Genomic DNA, 14,860 nt, shown 5'->3' with positions numbered 1-14,860 from the left:
ACCTGCAGTGAGGGGGCCCTCTTTGAGGTGCACCTACAGTGAATGAGCCTTCTTTGAGGGACACCTGCAGTGAGGGGGCCCTCTTTGAGGTGCACCTACAGTGAATGAGCCTTCTTTGGGGGCACCTGCAGTGAATGAGCCTTCTTTGAGGGGCACCTACAGTGAATGAGCCTTCTTTGAGGGACCTCTGCAGTGAGGGGGCCCTCTTTGAGGTGCACCTGCAGTGAATGAGCCTTCTTTGAGGGTCACCTGCAGTGAAGGAGCCCTCTTTGAGGTGCACCTGCACTAAAGGAGCCCTCTTTGAGGGGCACCTGCAGCGAATGAGCCTTCTTTGAGGGGCACCTGCAGTGAATGAGCCTTCTTTGATGGGCACCTGCAGTGAGGGGGCCCTCTTTGAGGTGCACCTGCAGTGAATGAGCCTTCTTTGAGGGGCACCTGCAGTGAATGAGCCTTCTTTGAGGGGCACCTGCAGTGACTGAGCCTTTTTTGTGGGACACCTGCAGTGAAGGGGCCCTCTTTGAGGTGCACCTGCAGTGAATGAGCCTTCTTTGAGGGGCACCTGCAGTGAATGAGCCTTCTTTGAGGGGCACCTGCAGTGAATGAGCCTTCTTTGAGGGGCGCCTGCAGTGAATGAGCCTTCTTTGAGGGACACCTGCAGTGAATGAGCCTTCTTTGAGGGACACCTGCAGTGAGGGGCCCTCTTTGAGGTGCACCTACAGTGAATGACCTTCTTTGAGGGGCACCTGCAGTGAATGAGCCTTCTTTGAGGGGCACCTGCAGTGAATGAGCCTTCTTTGAGGGGCATTTGCAGTGAAGTAGCCCTCTTTGAGGTGCACCTGCAGTGAAGTAGCCCTCTTTGAGGTGCACCAGCTTTGAGGTGTACCTGTACCGAGGGGAGCAACGGCTTCTTGTTTCGGTAAAGTGTATTGGCAATCCCAGCAGCAACTTCTTGGTATGTCCGTCCATAGTGGTTTTAAAGTATAGTGTCAGTCCCGGCAGTGGCTTCTTGGTGCTGGATTTGTCTGTATATTGTGCTTTTGAAGCCAGTGTCAGTCCCAGCAGCGGCTTCTTGGCGCTGGGTATGTCTGTATATAGTAATTTTAAAGTATAGTGTCAGTCCCGGCAGCGTCTTCTTGGCACTGGGTATGTCTGTATATAGTAATTTTAAAGTATAGTGTCAGACCCAGCAGCGGCTTCTTGGCGCTGGGTATGTCTGGGAGAAATGCCAGACATACCCATTAGAATACTACCTATTTGAAATCTCACCATTGCTGACCGCTCTGTTTTTAAAACTTTCTTAATTGTTTCTTGTTAGGTATACATTATTATTCTAATCTTGGAGTAGGCGATCCAATAGTTGAATGGAGGTGAACCCCTATGTGCCCGAATGGTGAAAGGGAAAACGTGTGGTGATTATATCTGCAACGCCCAATTTCTTATGTTTCTTTCACAGGAACAAAAAACGCACATATGCAGTTTCCACTTCAAGCCAATGCTAGTTGCTAGGCTTTAACGGTAAAGTTTTAACTCTCTCACTGCATGTAAGTCGCCATCCCGGCTTCACTTCACCAGTTCTAATTACATATCACTCTTTCAGGTCCTACTCGACTTGACCAAACTGGGCCGATACTTACTTACCTCCTATGACAAACGCTATATTGCGACCCGGTAACTATTTTTTAACTACTCTTTTGTATCTTAGTCACCGGTCACGCATTTTTTTTATGACCAAAATATTGTTATACAGGCTTATACCTAAAACGGAACCTGAGCACACCGGGACTTGTCTTCACCAACGGCCCACCCATTTTGCCTCGCGCGCGGTAATTATTAATTTATATTAGGACCTTATTCACCTCACCGTGATGTATCTGCCAACACTCCCCTACCACGGTCATTTTTTGACTAAACTTCCGCTACCACTTAGCACCACCTCAGGATAATCGAATGCGGCATGTCATAATTTTTTCACTCGAATGCCCTCACTCCAAATATGTGCACATAGCCACCTGTGCCCTTTGGAAACAAGCAACTTGCATGTGTGCGTGTTGCAATTTCGCATGGTATAAGTGTTAATTGACTTGTTTCTTATCGCTTACTCTGTAATGAATTGATGCAGAATGCGGCATGTTCTAATTTTTCACTCGAATGCCCTCACTCCAAATATGTGCACATAGCCACCTGTGCCCTTTGGAAACAAGCAACTGCATGTGCACGTGTTGCATTTTTGCATGGTATAAGTGGTAATTGACTTGTTTCTTATCGCTTACTCTGTAATGAATTGATGCAGAAATCTTCTTTCCCTCTTTTTTCCTGTTTAAACCCCACAGGCTTACTCGATAAATCAGGCAAAGTTAATTGTAGTCCTGAAGATGATCCCACTATATCATTGGAGATAGGGATCGAAACGTTCGTCGACTGTTTGTGCAGTACTGTTCGTTTTATGATTTATATGTGTCACGGCAGCTACTGTGGGTTTGAGCTTATTCAAAATTTATTTACATTGCACTATAAGCCACCCTGCTCTCCTTGTTTGCCTGTAAAACTGTTTGTTCTTTTCCTTGTATTGTCTCTCTTTGACTAGGTACAGGCTTGTGCCCAGTTATCAATGTGCGACTTGTCTCGCCATATTCTGCTTATATTTAAAATATTTTCCAAAATAAACGCTTCTAGGTCCGGCTGGACACTGAAGAAGGAAAAACACAGCCTTGATTTCGAGCCTGTGCAAATTATTTCTTTAAATATATTTTTCTAAACCTAGGACCCTTGTTAAATCAAAATAAGTAATCCAACCCATGGTCCCTGGCCAATTCCTTTGGGTTCCCTTGTATACCTATACCTACCAGCTGCTTTTAATGGCACCAGAGTTTTAATCAGATTTATGACTTCCTGTTCAGAAAACAAATCCAGGTCTCTATCCAAAGTGTATGGCGGAAGGATGAAGGGATAATTAAGTGGGCCTTCAATGGCGGAATAGAGTGTTTGAAAGTGGGTAAACCATGTCTGGGCATTAATGCTGCAGGTCCTCAGTGTGTCATCGGGACGATTCCTATTTCCCACCAAGTCCCAAAAGCCTTTAGCATCTTTCCCTTGACTGGCAGCCAAGAGGTCCTGCCAGTAATTGTCCTCCCACTCCTTCTTAGCATTTTTTTGGCAGAGGGAATAATGCCTTCTTGCCACCCTGGTCCTAGTGGGTATTTTGGATTTGACTGCTTCAACAAGGAGTGACTTTGCCTCCCTGCACTTCTGGTTAAACCAACCCTGTCTAGCCCGTGTACGGGGTTTCCTCCTGTTGGTACTAGTTGGGACTACAAAAAGGTCACTGATGGCCTGAGTTAGGGTACAGAACCTAACAGTCACCTCCAAAAACCCATCCTCATAGGAGTCAAGGTTATCTAGAACTGTAGTATGAAGCTGCCTTATGGTGGAAGTTTTCTCCTCTGAGAGCGACAGCTTCGCCCACTTTAGCCGTCGTCCACAGTTGGAGACTGATGACAAATCCGGGGCGAGATTGCAAGCAGTTCCGCTCCCAGACCCAGTTAGCCACCTATGGGACAATGTGAGCGAGAGGGGATTGTGATCACTCTCGACGGAAGGTAAGATCACCATATCAATTACCATGCTCCACAGGTTTACGTCAAGAAGAAAATAGTCTATTCTTGACGTGTGTCCAGGCCTGTTGTAAGTATGGGCACCTGCTTTATCAGAAAAAGTCCTGCCATTAGCGGCCCTCAGACCCAACTCCATTGTTATGGAGTTAATCTGGAGGGCCACTTCTGTCCATTTTTTAATTGGACTGAGTTCTAAGGCTGGTATCCCCCACCTATTGTCATTTTCCTCTTGATCTTGTAAAATTTCGGGGCCAAGGGGCTCAAAGGTGCAATTAAAATCTCCCGCAACCAGAGTACAATGCTTGTGCGGTGACGAACGAAGCAGGGCTTCCAGGCAGGCTATAACTGGGGATTCTCTACCCCCCTGCATACCTCGGGCATAAATGTTGAAGATGTTTAAAATAAATCGTCCCTTGGGGTTTTTCAGGGAGATGTTGAGGAGGTCCGGGCATTTGGTATCCCGCTCCACCACCCTGCAGTTAAGTGCAGAAGCCACCCAGATGAGGAGGCCGCCAGAAGGGCGACCCCTACCAGTTTCTGAGTGGACAGCTGGTAAATGGTGGGTAGAGTATCCTGCCTTGTGTAGGGGCTCCTTACTCCAGGTTTCCTGGAACAGGCATATGGAGTATTGCTCCACAAGCGAGTTCCAGTCGGGCAGTGCCAGCTTTCTCTCGAGACCTGCTACATTCCAGCTGAGAACCCTAATAGGTGGGTCCGCCACAGCTGCAATGCTACAGGTCTCGACAGGAGCAAATAAGTCCACAACACCCACAGTTGAAGAACCAACTGGAGGGTCAAGTGGCACCCTCACCTCCCTTAGTACCCCTATAGTCTCGACAATAGCCAGATCTTCTGGTATGGTCGGAGGGATATTATTTTTGGCAGAAGGAGGGGACAGGACGCCGGGACTCCGAATCACCAGAGCCTCCTCAGAAGCGTCACAAAGTCAACAGCCCCAAAAGCCCCAGTTCGTAGTGGTGGAACTGTATGCGACTGCGCTACGGTTGTTGCTGGGAAAAGTTGGCCATGGACGTTATTTTGGGGAAGGGACCCGGGATGGATGATAGGGGTAATCGAGGCCGACCGCGGGTAGAAGAATGATAGGTCAACTGCATCAACTCCGGGGCCGGCCACGGCTCGCCCTTGGCAGCATATTGAGTGGGCAGCTCTTGTGTCTTGGAAATTGACCACCACACAGTCCCCCTCAAATGGTTTTTTCCCATATCCGATCCAGCCCACCCTATGTACGCCAAGAATCAGGCCATCCACGCCCAATGGAAGGGGTCTATTGGTTTTCAGCCAGTGGATGACCTTGTTCTTTAGCGCCTGGTGGGTTTCCTGCTGGGTGTCTTTTAGGGGGGGAACCTTGATTAGGACTACAACATATGGGTGGCACTCAGGGGGAGGTTGACTGGGGGGCACTTGCGTGTCGAGTTCTGTGGAATGGCCACTGGGGAGGGATTTTTAGGAGGAGAGGTGGTAGGTTTAGCCTTAGGGGTTGTGGCTACTCCACTGGCTTTAGCGGGCGGAGCAGCTAAGGGTTTAGAATTTGTCCCGATCCCTCCCTTCTGTTGCTTCTTATGTGCAGGATTTGGCACGGATATTTTCGCTGCTGGGGAGGGAGTAGCATGCACTTGAGCAACATGAGTAGAAACACTCGGCCTTGCCTGCTTTGCACCGGCCAGGGAAGCTGGTGTTGGAGCATTCCCGGTAGCTTGTGGCCTAGCAGGCAATGTCGACTGATCACCCAGTGGTTGGCTCACAGAAACCCCTTTTCCAGCATTCCTGTCTGTGTTGTCCTCACTAAGCTTTGGCTGTAGTTTAAACAAGGTTTTCAGGGAGAAAAAATTGTCCCTAGTGACCTGTTCGAATCTGTCAAGCCTATCCCCCAGACTCTTGACTTGATCAATGAGTGGTACCAGCAGAGACTTTACCAGTTTCTCGAGGGGCTCGAGTATAGGGCCCTCGTTTGCAGGAACAAGTAATGCCGGGACCAAGGGGTGAGGCTGCAGGGTGTCGGCTGCAAGCTGTGAGGGGGTGGGGTTTCCAGGTGGTTCAAGCCCTCCGGAATCTGGATGTGTAGGACCCCTTTGGGGCTGTGTCCTAGGACGCTCATAAAGCGTGGAGTAACAACCCTTACGAATACTGGTCACCCTTTTCCTTTTCCTATGCACCCGGGTCGATCGTATCTGGGACAATTGTTTTAGGCCAGGTGTAGGAACGTCAGAACAAGATTGGGACTTAAGGCCAGGAGAGCTAGCTATGGGAGGAGCGGGGCAGGACTCTGATGCAACAGAGCTGAGACTGTTAGGGAGAGAATCAGATATCAGACTTTCTATCCTATCAATTCCTGCCTCTAACGCTACAATATGTGGCTCCCCAGAGAGGGTCCCAGGCAGGGGTGCGGTGGGGATGGAGGAAATTGGGGACAAAACATGTGCCACAGCTCCCAGGGAAGAGCGTTTGGAAGGAAGGAAGTCTTGTGAGAGGCGACGTTCCGCCATTGCAATCTCCTTTTCAATGACGGCAGCCACCCTGGTAATAAATTTGTTCATTGTACCAATCATCGTAGTACCCCCTGAGTAAGCATGGGCGGAAAATCCGTTTCGCTCGCGGATTTTGCGGATTTTCGGTAAATTCGCAATCCGCGAGATCCGCGAATCTCCCGCAAATCCGCGAGCAGCGGATTTTATGGCTTGCTCGCACTGTTCGCGTGAGTTCGCGGCTTGCCAGTACAACTTCGCACCCCGCAAGTAAGTGCTAAATTGCAGAAATACTATCTTAGCAAAACTGAAACTACTTACCAGGTTCAAAAGTTCAGGCTCATCATTAGTAGCCATTTCCTGTAGTGCTTCCTGAGGGGCCCCTCCAGAGTTCAGTTGCCAGTTGCAACTATTATGTGACCCTGCTCTGAACCTCAGAATAGTTACACATATGCCACAAAGGTCCTGAATTACAGCTAAGGGAGACAAGCAGGAGCCAGGCTGGAAGTTAAAATCCATTAATCAGCCCCTAATTCATTATTGTCAGTTGGGGCAGGGCAGGTGTTGTAACTAATTTTGCAACAATGAAAGCACTTAGCAAGTGCAAAAGATCACTAATCAGGAAGCACTAAGGAAGCAGGTGCCAGCTAAAAAAATATTCTGTGACACATTAATCAGCCCCAAATTAATTCAGGTCACTTGAGGCAGGGAAGGTGTGCTTTGCTTTGCCGAAAATAATGTACACTGGACAACCAGAGGGTGTGGTGATGAAACAGAGGGTGGCATGGGTGGGCCAGAGGGTGGCATGAGTAGTCAGAGAGTGGCAGTGGTGACAGAGAGTGGCAGTGATGAAGAAGAGTGTCCCAAACAGGCTGGACACGTAGAAACAACAAGTTCGCAAAACTTGCGACCCGACAGGTAAGTTCGCAAATTGCGAAATTGTAAAAACCCTCGCGAACTGGCAGAAACACGCGCGAACACAAAAAAAAAAATTCCGGGAATTCGCGGATTTTGCGGATTGCGAGTTCGCAAATCTGCAAAATTCGCGAACGCGAGATTCGCAAAATTCGCCCATGCTTACCCCTGAGGCACTTTCTCCACCGCCCCTCAAAGCTTTACCGGAGCGGGTTGACATGATGGCCTCGGGACCCACAGATAAACTCCGAGGTCTTGGACCGGAGGCGGTGGATGTAAGGGGGTTGGCCCAGCCCAGCCTCTGACAGCCCCTGACTGCCACAGACTGCCCGCCCTTTGCCCGGGCTTCGCTCGGCGTCCCGCTGAGCGCTGGACGGATTGTAAAATAGGGGGCGTTGCAGGCGGGGGGCGTGTTTCGCTGGGGGCGCGTCCGGCCACACCTGGGCAACGCAGGGACTCCTGGTCTTCCGAGTCCCTGCGAACACACGCCCTTGTTGGTTCTCAGCACCTGCTCCCTGTTACGAGCGCCTGATCAGCACCGCCCCTCACTGTCGCCGCGAAGCGGTACCCGCGGAGCGGGTCCGGCGAGCAGCAGCGGTGACAGTGGTATCCCGAGGGTGAGGGCAGTCTACTCCGTGAGACCTCTTCCTGCACGGCTCCCAGGTCAGAGGTAGAGTTTTTGTGGTGTCCCAAGGAGTTCGCCAACGCACGCCTTTAGATCCTGGCCAGGCGGGGGGCGTGTTTCGCTGGAGGCGCGTCCGGCCTCACCTGGGCAATGCAGGGACTCCTGGTCTTCCGAGTCCCTGCGAACACACGCCCTTGTTGGTTCTCAGCACCTGCTCCCTGTTACGAGCGCCTGATCAGCACCGCCCCTCACTGTCGCCGCGAAGCGGCACCCGCGGAGCGGGTCCGCCGAGCAGCAGCGGTGACAGTGGTATCCCAAGGGTGAGGGCAGTCTACTCCGTGAGACCTCTTCCTGCACGGCTCCCAGGTCAGAGGTAGAGTTTTTGTGGTGAAAGGAATAAATAAAGTTGGTCCACAATCCTGAATCCTGAAAACTAAATCACGAAAGGATGTCGCTTTTTCAAACTGTGTCCTTTCAAGAGCAAACCCCACAATAAGGGAGATGAAACATATTATCCAGTATCCTTGCTAAGATACGCCAGATGGTAACCGACGAAATGTTCAGAGCGAGCAATCAGTACAAGGGATGTAATCGATGATATCGATTGTGTCACTGCATCCGTCACTACAGGGGATGTAATCGATGACATCACTGGTGTCGCTGCACCTGTCACTACAGGTGATGTAATCGATGACATCACTGGTGTCGCTGCACCTGTCACTACAGGGGATGTAATCGATGACATCACTGGTGTTGCTACCCCAATCACTACAAGGGATGTAATCGATGACATTGCTGCTATCACTGCACCCGTCACTAGAAGGGGCGTCATTGATGACATCGATGGTGTCGCTGCAGCTGTCGCTACAAGGGATGTAGTCGATAAGATCACTGCTATCACTGTGCCCATCACTAGAAGGGATGTATTCAATTATCATTAACATAATTGACGTCATTGCTTGTGTCGTTGCATCTGTCATTACAAAGGATATTTCTCTTTACCCGATCATCATCATCATCAACCGTGAGAATAAGCAATCTAGAGCTCTGCTTGGTTCCATGATGTCTGCTTGCGTTTTGAGATACATTGTGACATCCCTGAACTGTCCTTTCATTGCTTAATTTGCAAAAAGCATAAGCGCCAGGGCTCTTCCCCGGAGGCGTCTACAGCTTGCACCACCCATTGCCGCTGCCAGGGCCGCCAATGCCAGTACTAACACAACTACTACCCTTCACACCACCTCAAGTGTGACGATTCAGACTATTCCAGGCCACCCTAAACTGTGAGAAGGGCGTGGCTGTCGGGAATAATTCATTTTTAATGTATTGAGGAATTATAAAACACTGTTGTTGTGCTCATCCTAAAATTAAACTAGCAGCGCCACCATGTGGTGGACTGTCATTATTGCGGGTGCTGAGATTTAAGTGCTGGTGCCCAGCAGCGGAAACCATTGGCTCAAATTAAGCACTCTCTGTACCTGATGTACACACTCACTGGTAAAAGTCAAAAAACCTTCATAAACCGCATGTCACCGCAGCCCACCGCGGGCACCTTCCAACTCTTTGGTTAGTTAGTCCCATGCAGGACTGTGATGCCAGACCAATGGTGGTGACTGTGCCATGTGTGATGTCATCAATGATCTCATGTGTGACGCCTAGTTTAATGCCATGCAGCGCATATTCCATTACTGTCATGTTACTTCATTACATCTTAGCAATCTCCCCCTTTGCGTTTTAAACATTGGCCCCTAACACCAAAATTAAGATTTTTGTGATTTTTGTGTATGTCAAACTTCTCAAGGTCTGCGCCTGCAATGGGAAGGTCTAGATTAGGGTGGTGCTGTACACCCCACCCCCTCCTACGTCCATGTGTGTTTTGTCTGAGTATTTCCGTGTTTTTTCGGCGTGCGTCTTTACGCTGTGTATGCCACCACCACCTCGTGTGTGTTTTTGTGTATTTCCGTGTTGTGTGTGAGACTAGTGGAAATGTGTAGATCAGCGTCTTGTGTATGACACTCGCGTGTGTTTTGTCTGTGTATTTCCGTGTTTCTGAGGCGTGCGTCTATGCGCTGTGTATGCCACTCGCGTGTGTTTTGCGTGTGTATTTCCGTGTTGTGTGTCTACAGTGGCACTGTATAGGTCACTGTGTTGTGTAAGCCACCCCCACCTCGTGTGGTTTTCTGCCCCCCCCCCCTGTTTTGACTGTGTGTATGCTCCAGTGTTTATGTCTAGATGTCTGTGTGTTTGTGTATTCTGCACTCCTCGAGTATCCTATTGCTAAGCCCCTCCCCCTCTCACCCCAACACACACACATGCAGGGGGGTGTGGTCTTAGTGGGCGGGGCCTGAATTCAAGGATCCCTGACAACGGGGGTAGCAGCAGCAGAAGGAGAGAGGGCCGGAGGCTGAGAGCAGAGACACCCTGAGCAGGGGCAGAGACCGGTGGAAGCAACCTCTGGCCCGAGACAGCAGAGACATCCAGCAGCGGGGAGGAAACCCGTATCCACCTGAGCTCAGCAGCAGAGAGACCGGGCTCAGCAGCAAAGAGACCGGGCTCAGCAGCAAAGAGACCGGGCTCAGCAGCAAAGAGACCGGGCTCAGCAGCAGAGACACCCTGAGCAGGGGCAGAGCCCGGTGGAAGCAGCCTCTGGCCCGAGACAGCAGAGACATCCAGCAGCGGGGGAGAGAGCCGTAGCCACCAGGGCTCAGCAGAAATAGAAACCTGGCTCAGCAGCAAAGACACCCAGCAGAAAAAGAGAGACCTGGGCTCGGCTCATACAAGAGCTGGGATTCCGCAGCAGAGACACCCGGCAGCGGGGGCACAGAGCCGTGAGAGAGAGGCGTACCCTCCTGGCCTCAGCAGCAGAGAGACCGGGTCTCAGCAGCAGAGAGACCGGGTCTCAGCAGCAGAGAGTCCGGGCTCAGCAGCAGAGACACCCAGCAGCAAGAGACGCCTGGGGCGCAGCACCTGAGACAGAGACGGGCTCAGCAGCAGGAGGGATCCGCCGTGAGAGACAGAGCCGGGCTCAGCAGCAGCAGCGAGCAGGGACTCGGCAGCAGAGACAGAGCCGGGCTCAGCAGGAGAGAGCCCGGGCTCAGCATCAGATAGAGCCGGAGCTCAGCAGAGGGACCCCGGAGGGCTTGAAGCGGTGACACCCGCTCTCTGCTTCCGGCGACGGATCCGTCTTTCCTCCGACACCTCCACCGGGCGGAAGAAATCCCCCAGCAGCCGAGGAGACGATGGGCAGATGCTTTGGGTAGACCAGCCTCGGGGGAGCTCGGTGCCCACACTGGGCAGCGTCATTTCAAGTGCTGAGCCGCATCAAGCCTGGACGGAGTGACCCCAGAGGTGGTGGATACCGACCCGGCAGGGCACCCTGAGGAGGTGGACACTGACCCTGTTCGGAGTACCACCCACCCCCAAGAGCTGGACATCAACCCTGGGTGGAGTGACCCAAGAGAAGGTGGGCAACGACCCTGGATGGAGTGACCCCACAGAGAGCTGGACACCGACCCCAGCAGGGCACCCTGAGGAGGTGGACACTGACCCTGGGCGGAGTGACCCAAGAGAAGGTGGACACAAACTGACACAAACTGTAAATAGAGTGACCCCTGAGGAGCCGGACACCGACCCTGGGCAGAGTCACCCGAAAGTAGCTGGACACCCCCCTGGGTGGAGTGACCCTAAAAGAGCTGGAGAACAACCCTGGAGTGACCCCAGAGGACTTGGCCATATTGTAATCTGGGAAAATGACGGTGTCCATCCGCAGCAGGCCGGGGTCCTCTCTCAGGACTCGCCCCCTGGGCTGCTGAGACCGGCTTTGGGACTTTGAGAGCTGTCAGTCATCCCTGAGTCACACCTGCAGGGCTCGCTGATCTGAGACCGGAGCGCCTGCCGCCTCCGCCCCATCATACCACCATGGCCCCCCAGAGGACCCCCTGCCTCCTCCTGCTCCTCCACGGCCTGCACCTTGGCCTGGGCATCAGCGCCATCGACACCGAGCGCCCGGGCGACGGCCGCTGCCAGCCCATCGAAATCCCCATGTGCAAGGACATCGGCTACAACATGACGCGCATGCCCAACCTGATGGGGCACGAACAGCAGCGCGAGGCGGCCATCCAGCTGCACGAGTTCGCCCCGCTGGTGGAGTACGGCTGCCACGGGCACCTCAAGTTCTTCCTGTGCTCCCTGTACGCGCCCATGTGCACGGAGCAGGTGTCCACCCCCATCCCGGCCTGCCGCGTCATGTGCGAGCAGGCGCGCCTCCGCTGCTCGCCCATCATGGAGCAGTTCAACTTCCGCTGGCCCGACTCGCTGGACTGCAGCAAACTGCCCAACAAGAACGACCCCAACTACCTGTGCATGGAGGCCCCCAACAACGGCTCGGACGAGGCCCCGCGCGGCGCCAGCATGCTGCCGCCCGTGCCCCGGCCGCCGCAGAGGCCTGGCGGGGCGCTGGACCTGCCGCCCAAGGAGCCCCCGGCCCGGGCCAGCTGCCAGAACCCGGGCAAGTTCCACCACGTGGAGAAGAGCGGCTCCTGCGCGCCGCTCTGCGCGCCCGGCGTGGACGTCTACTGGAGCCGGGAGGACAAGGACTTCGCCGCCATCTGGACGGCCGTCTGGTCCGTGCTGTGCTTCCTGTCCAGCGCCTTCACCGTGCTCACCTTCCTCATCGACCCGCAGCGCTTCCGCTACCCGGAGCGGCCCATCATCTTCCTCTCCATGTGCTACTGCGTCTACTCGGTGGGCTACATCATCCGGCTCTTCGCGGGGCCCGAGAGCATCGCCTGCGACCGCGACGGGGGCCAGCTCTACGTCATCCAGGAGGGCCTGGAGAGCACGGGCTGCACCATCGTCTTCCTCGTCCTCTACTTCTTCGGCATGGCCAGCTCCCTCTGGTGGGTCATCCTGACGCTCACCTGGTTCCTGGCCGCCGGCAAGAAGTGGGGCCACGAGGCCATCGAGGCTAACAGCAGCTACTTCCACCTGGCCGCCTGGGCCATCCCGGCCGTCAAGACCATCCTCATCCTCGTCATGAGGCGCGTGGCCGGCGACGAGCTGACCGGCCTGTGCTACGTGGGCAGCATGGACGTCAGCGCGCTGACCGGCTTCGTGCTGGTGCCCCTGGCCTGCTACCTGGTGCTGGGCACCTCCTTCATCCTGTCCGGCTTCGTGGCGCTCTTCCACATCCGCCGGGTGATGAAGACGGGCGGCGAGAACACGGACAAGCTGGAGAAGCTGATGGTGCGCATCGGGGTCTTCTCCGTGCTCTACACCGTGCCCGCCACCTGCGTCATCGCCTGCTACTTCTACGAGCGGCTGAACATGGCCCACTGGAGGACGCTGGCCACCCAGGAGCGCTGCCGGCTGGACGCGCGCACCGGCGGCCCGGACTGCGGCTTGGCCAGCTCCGTGCCCGCCGTCGAGATCTTCATGGTGAAGATTTTCATGCTGCTGATCGTGGGCAGCACCAGCGGCATGTGGATCTGGACGTCCAAGACGCTGCAGTCCTGGCAGAACGTGTGCAGCACCCGGCTCAGGAAGCGCAGCCGTCGGAAGCCCACGGGGCCCATCGCCGGCCTGGGCATCTACAAGAAGCCGCAGCTGCCCCACAAGACTTACCAGGCCAAGTACGAGCCGGGCCTGCAGCCCTCCAGCTGTGTGTGAGCTGGGCCATGCAAGCCCTGCCATGTGGGAGTGCTGGACATGGCGCACCCCTGGTGCGTAAACTCGCAAAGAGCGCCCCTCATGCGTAAAGTTGCAAAGATTCACCCTTGGTGCGTAAAGTGGCACGGAGCGCTCATGATGCGTCAAGTGGAAAGGAGCCCCCATGGTGCGTAAAGTGGCAAAGGAGCACCCCTGGTGTAAAGTTGAAAGGAGCACTCTTGGTGCGTAAAGTGGCAAAGGAGCACCCTTGATGCGTAAAGTGGCAAAGGAGCACCCCTGGTGCGTAAAGTTGCAGAGGAGCACCCTTGGTGCGTAAAGTTGAAAGTATCATCCATGATGCGTAAAGTGGCAATGGAGCCAACTCTGCGTCTGGGCCGTCCAAAACACCAGCCTGCAGCCCTTCAACTGGCAGTGCCCCATCTGGCAGTGCCGGACATGGAATACCCCTGATGCGTAAAGTGGCAATGGAGCCAACATCTGCCCGCGGGCCCTCCGGCCCACAGCCTGCCCTGCCTGCTGGCCCTTCAGCCACCAGCCGTGACTGCTGCGCCTCAGCCCCCAGGCCCTTCAGCTGTCCCAGAAGACTCCTCGTTGGATGTGACCTGTGAACTGGCCACGAAGCCCCCAGGAGTGTCCGGGCTGGCTCTCGGTGCCCTGTGGGCGAGCACTGACTGCATTTGGTAGCCCTGCCTTCCCAAAGGGCTCACGGAACTTCCCCTGCGTGGAGATTGGGACAGGGCGTCCAGGAGGAGCTGGGACTTGAGGGAAAGGGGTGCTTTTGTGAGCGCAGAATGGACTGCGGTGACCTTGTGACCTCATGGGGTTTATCCCAGGCCGATCTGGTAGTGAGAGCTGGACTTTCAACCGGGGGCTGTTAAGTGAGTTACTCGTGTGTGCTAAGAGAAATGTATCCAGGCTGCGGGTGACCCCCTGCTAAGGGGCTCCTGTGACCCGCTGCTCAGTTTCACAACAGCGACCCTTCCGGCGGAGACGGAGTAACAGGCTGGAGACCTCAGTAGTTAAAGTGCCTTGTTTATACTTCTCTTTAATGTATGTACGCGGAAGCAACGCCTTGGCAGCTTTGTTCTATCCTAGCACTGAACAGGCTCTACTTAAAAATATATATATTTATATTATAAGTCAGCAAAAATAAGATGTCTTCTAACTCAGGAGCCTTCGTTTTAACCTTTTTTTTTAAACACAAAAGACAATTCCTTGCCCCAAACACAAAGCCCGTGTTTAGTGCGCCCGCCCATTGTATTCCTGCCAGAGGGGCGAAGCGCGTCTTTGCTGCAGATAAAAGTCTCAAAAGATCCCCCTAACAAAGGGCCCGGGTCCAGCCCCCGGGGGCCCCCTGTCCCCTTCTGGCTTTTTAATGGAAACAGAGTCAATGTTCTACACGTTAGGGCGCATTCTGGGGGAGGGGCGGGGGGCGCTCAAAGGGACCCCAGGCTGGCTGACTCCTGCTTTTGTTACACAAATTCTGCCCTCAATACATCAAAAGACACCCCCAGTCTGCAAAGGAAGGAGCGTCCAACACTGCTGCCTTGGCCTGCAGG

At 53.8% G+C, this 14,860-nt stretch overlaps 1 protein-coding gene across 1 annotated transcript; it reads left to right on the top strand.

Moving 5' to 3' along the window:
• The first annotated feature begins 11,357 nt into the window (after positions 1 to 11,357).
• On the top strand, positions 11,358 to 13,414 carry FZD10 (frizzled class receptor 10). The gene has a single exon (XM_086944696.1). The coding sequence runs from the start codon at positions 11,553 to 11,555 to the stop codon at positions 13,299 to 13,301; it is 1,749 nt and encodes a 582-aa protein (XP_086800822.1). The 5' UTR covers positions 11,358 to 11,552; the 3' UTR covers positions 13,302 to 13,414.
• Positions 13,415 to 14,860: the final 1,446 nt, after the last annotated feature.

Source organism: Lissotriton vulgaris, chromosome 11 (genome assembly GCF_964263255.1).
Source record: "Lissotriton vulgaris chromosome 11, aLisVul1.2, whole genome shotgun sequence".
Classification (NCBI taxonomy): Eukaryota; Metazoa; Chordata; class Amphibia; order Caudata; family Salamandridae; genus Lissotriton; species Lissotriton vulgaris.
This window is presented reverse-complemented; position numbering and strand designations above follow the sequence as displayed.

What these genes read in the sequence shown, in the direction of transcription:
- FZD10 (XM_086944696.1), top strand. Translation starts at nt 11,553, where the DNA reads ATGGCCCCCCAGAGGACCCCCTGCCTCCTCCTGCTCCTCCACGGCCTG.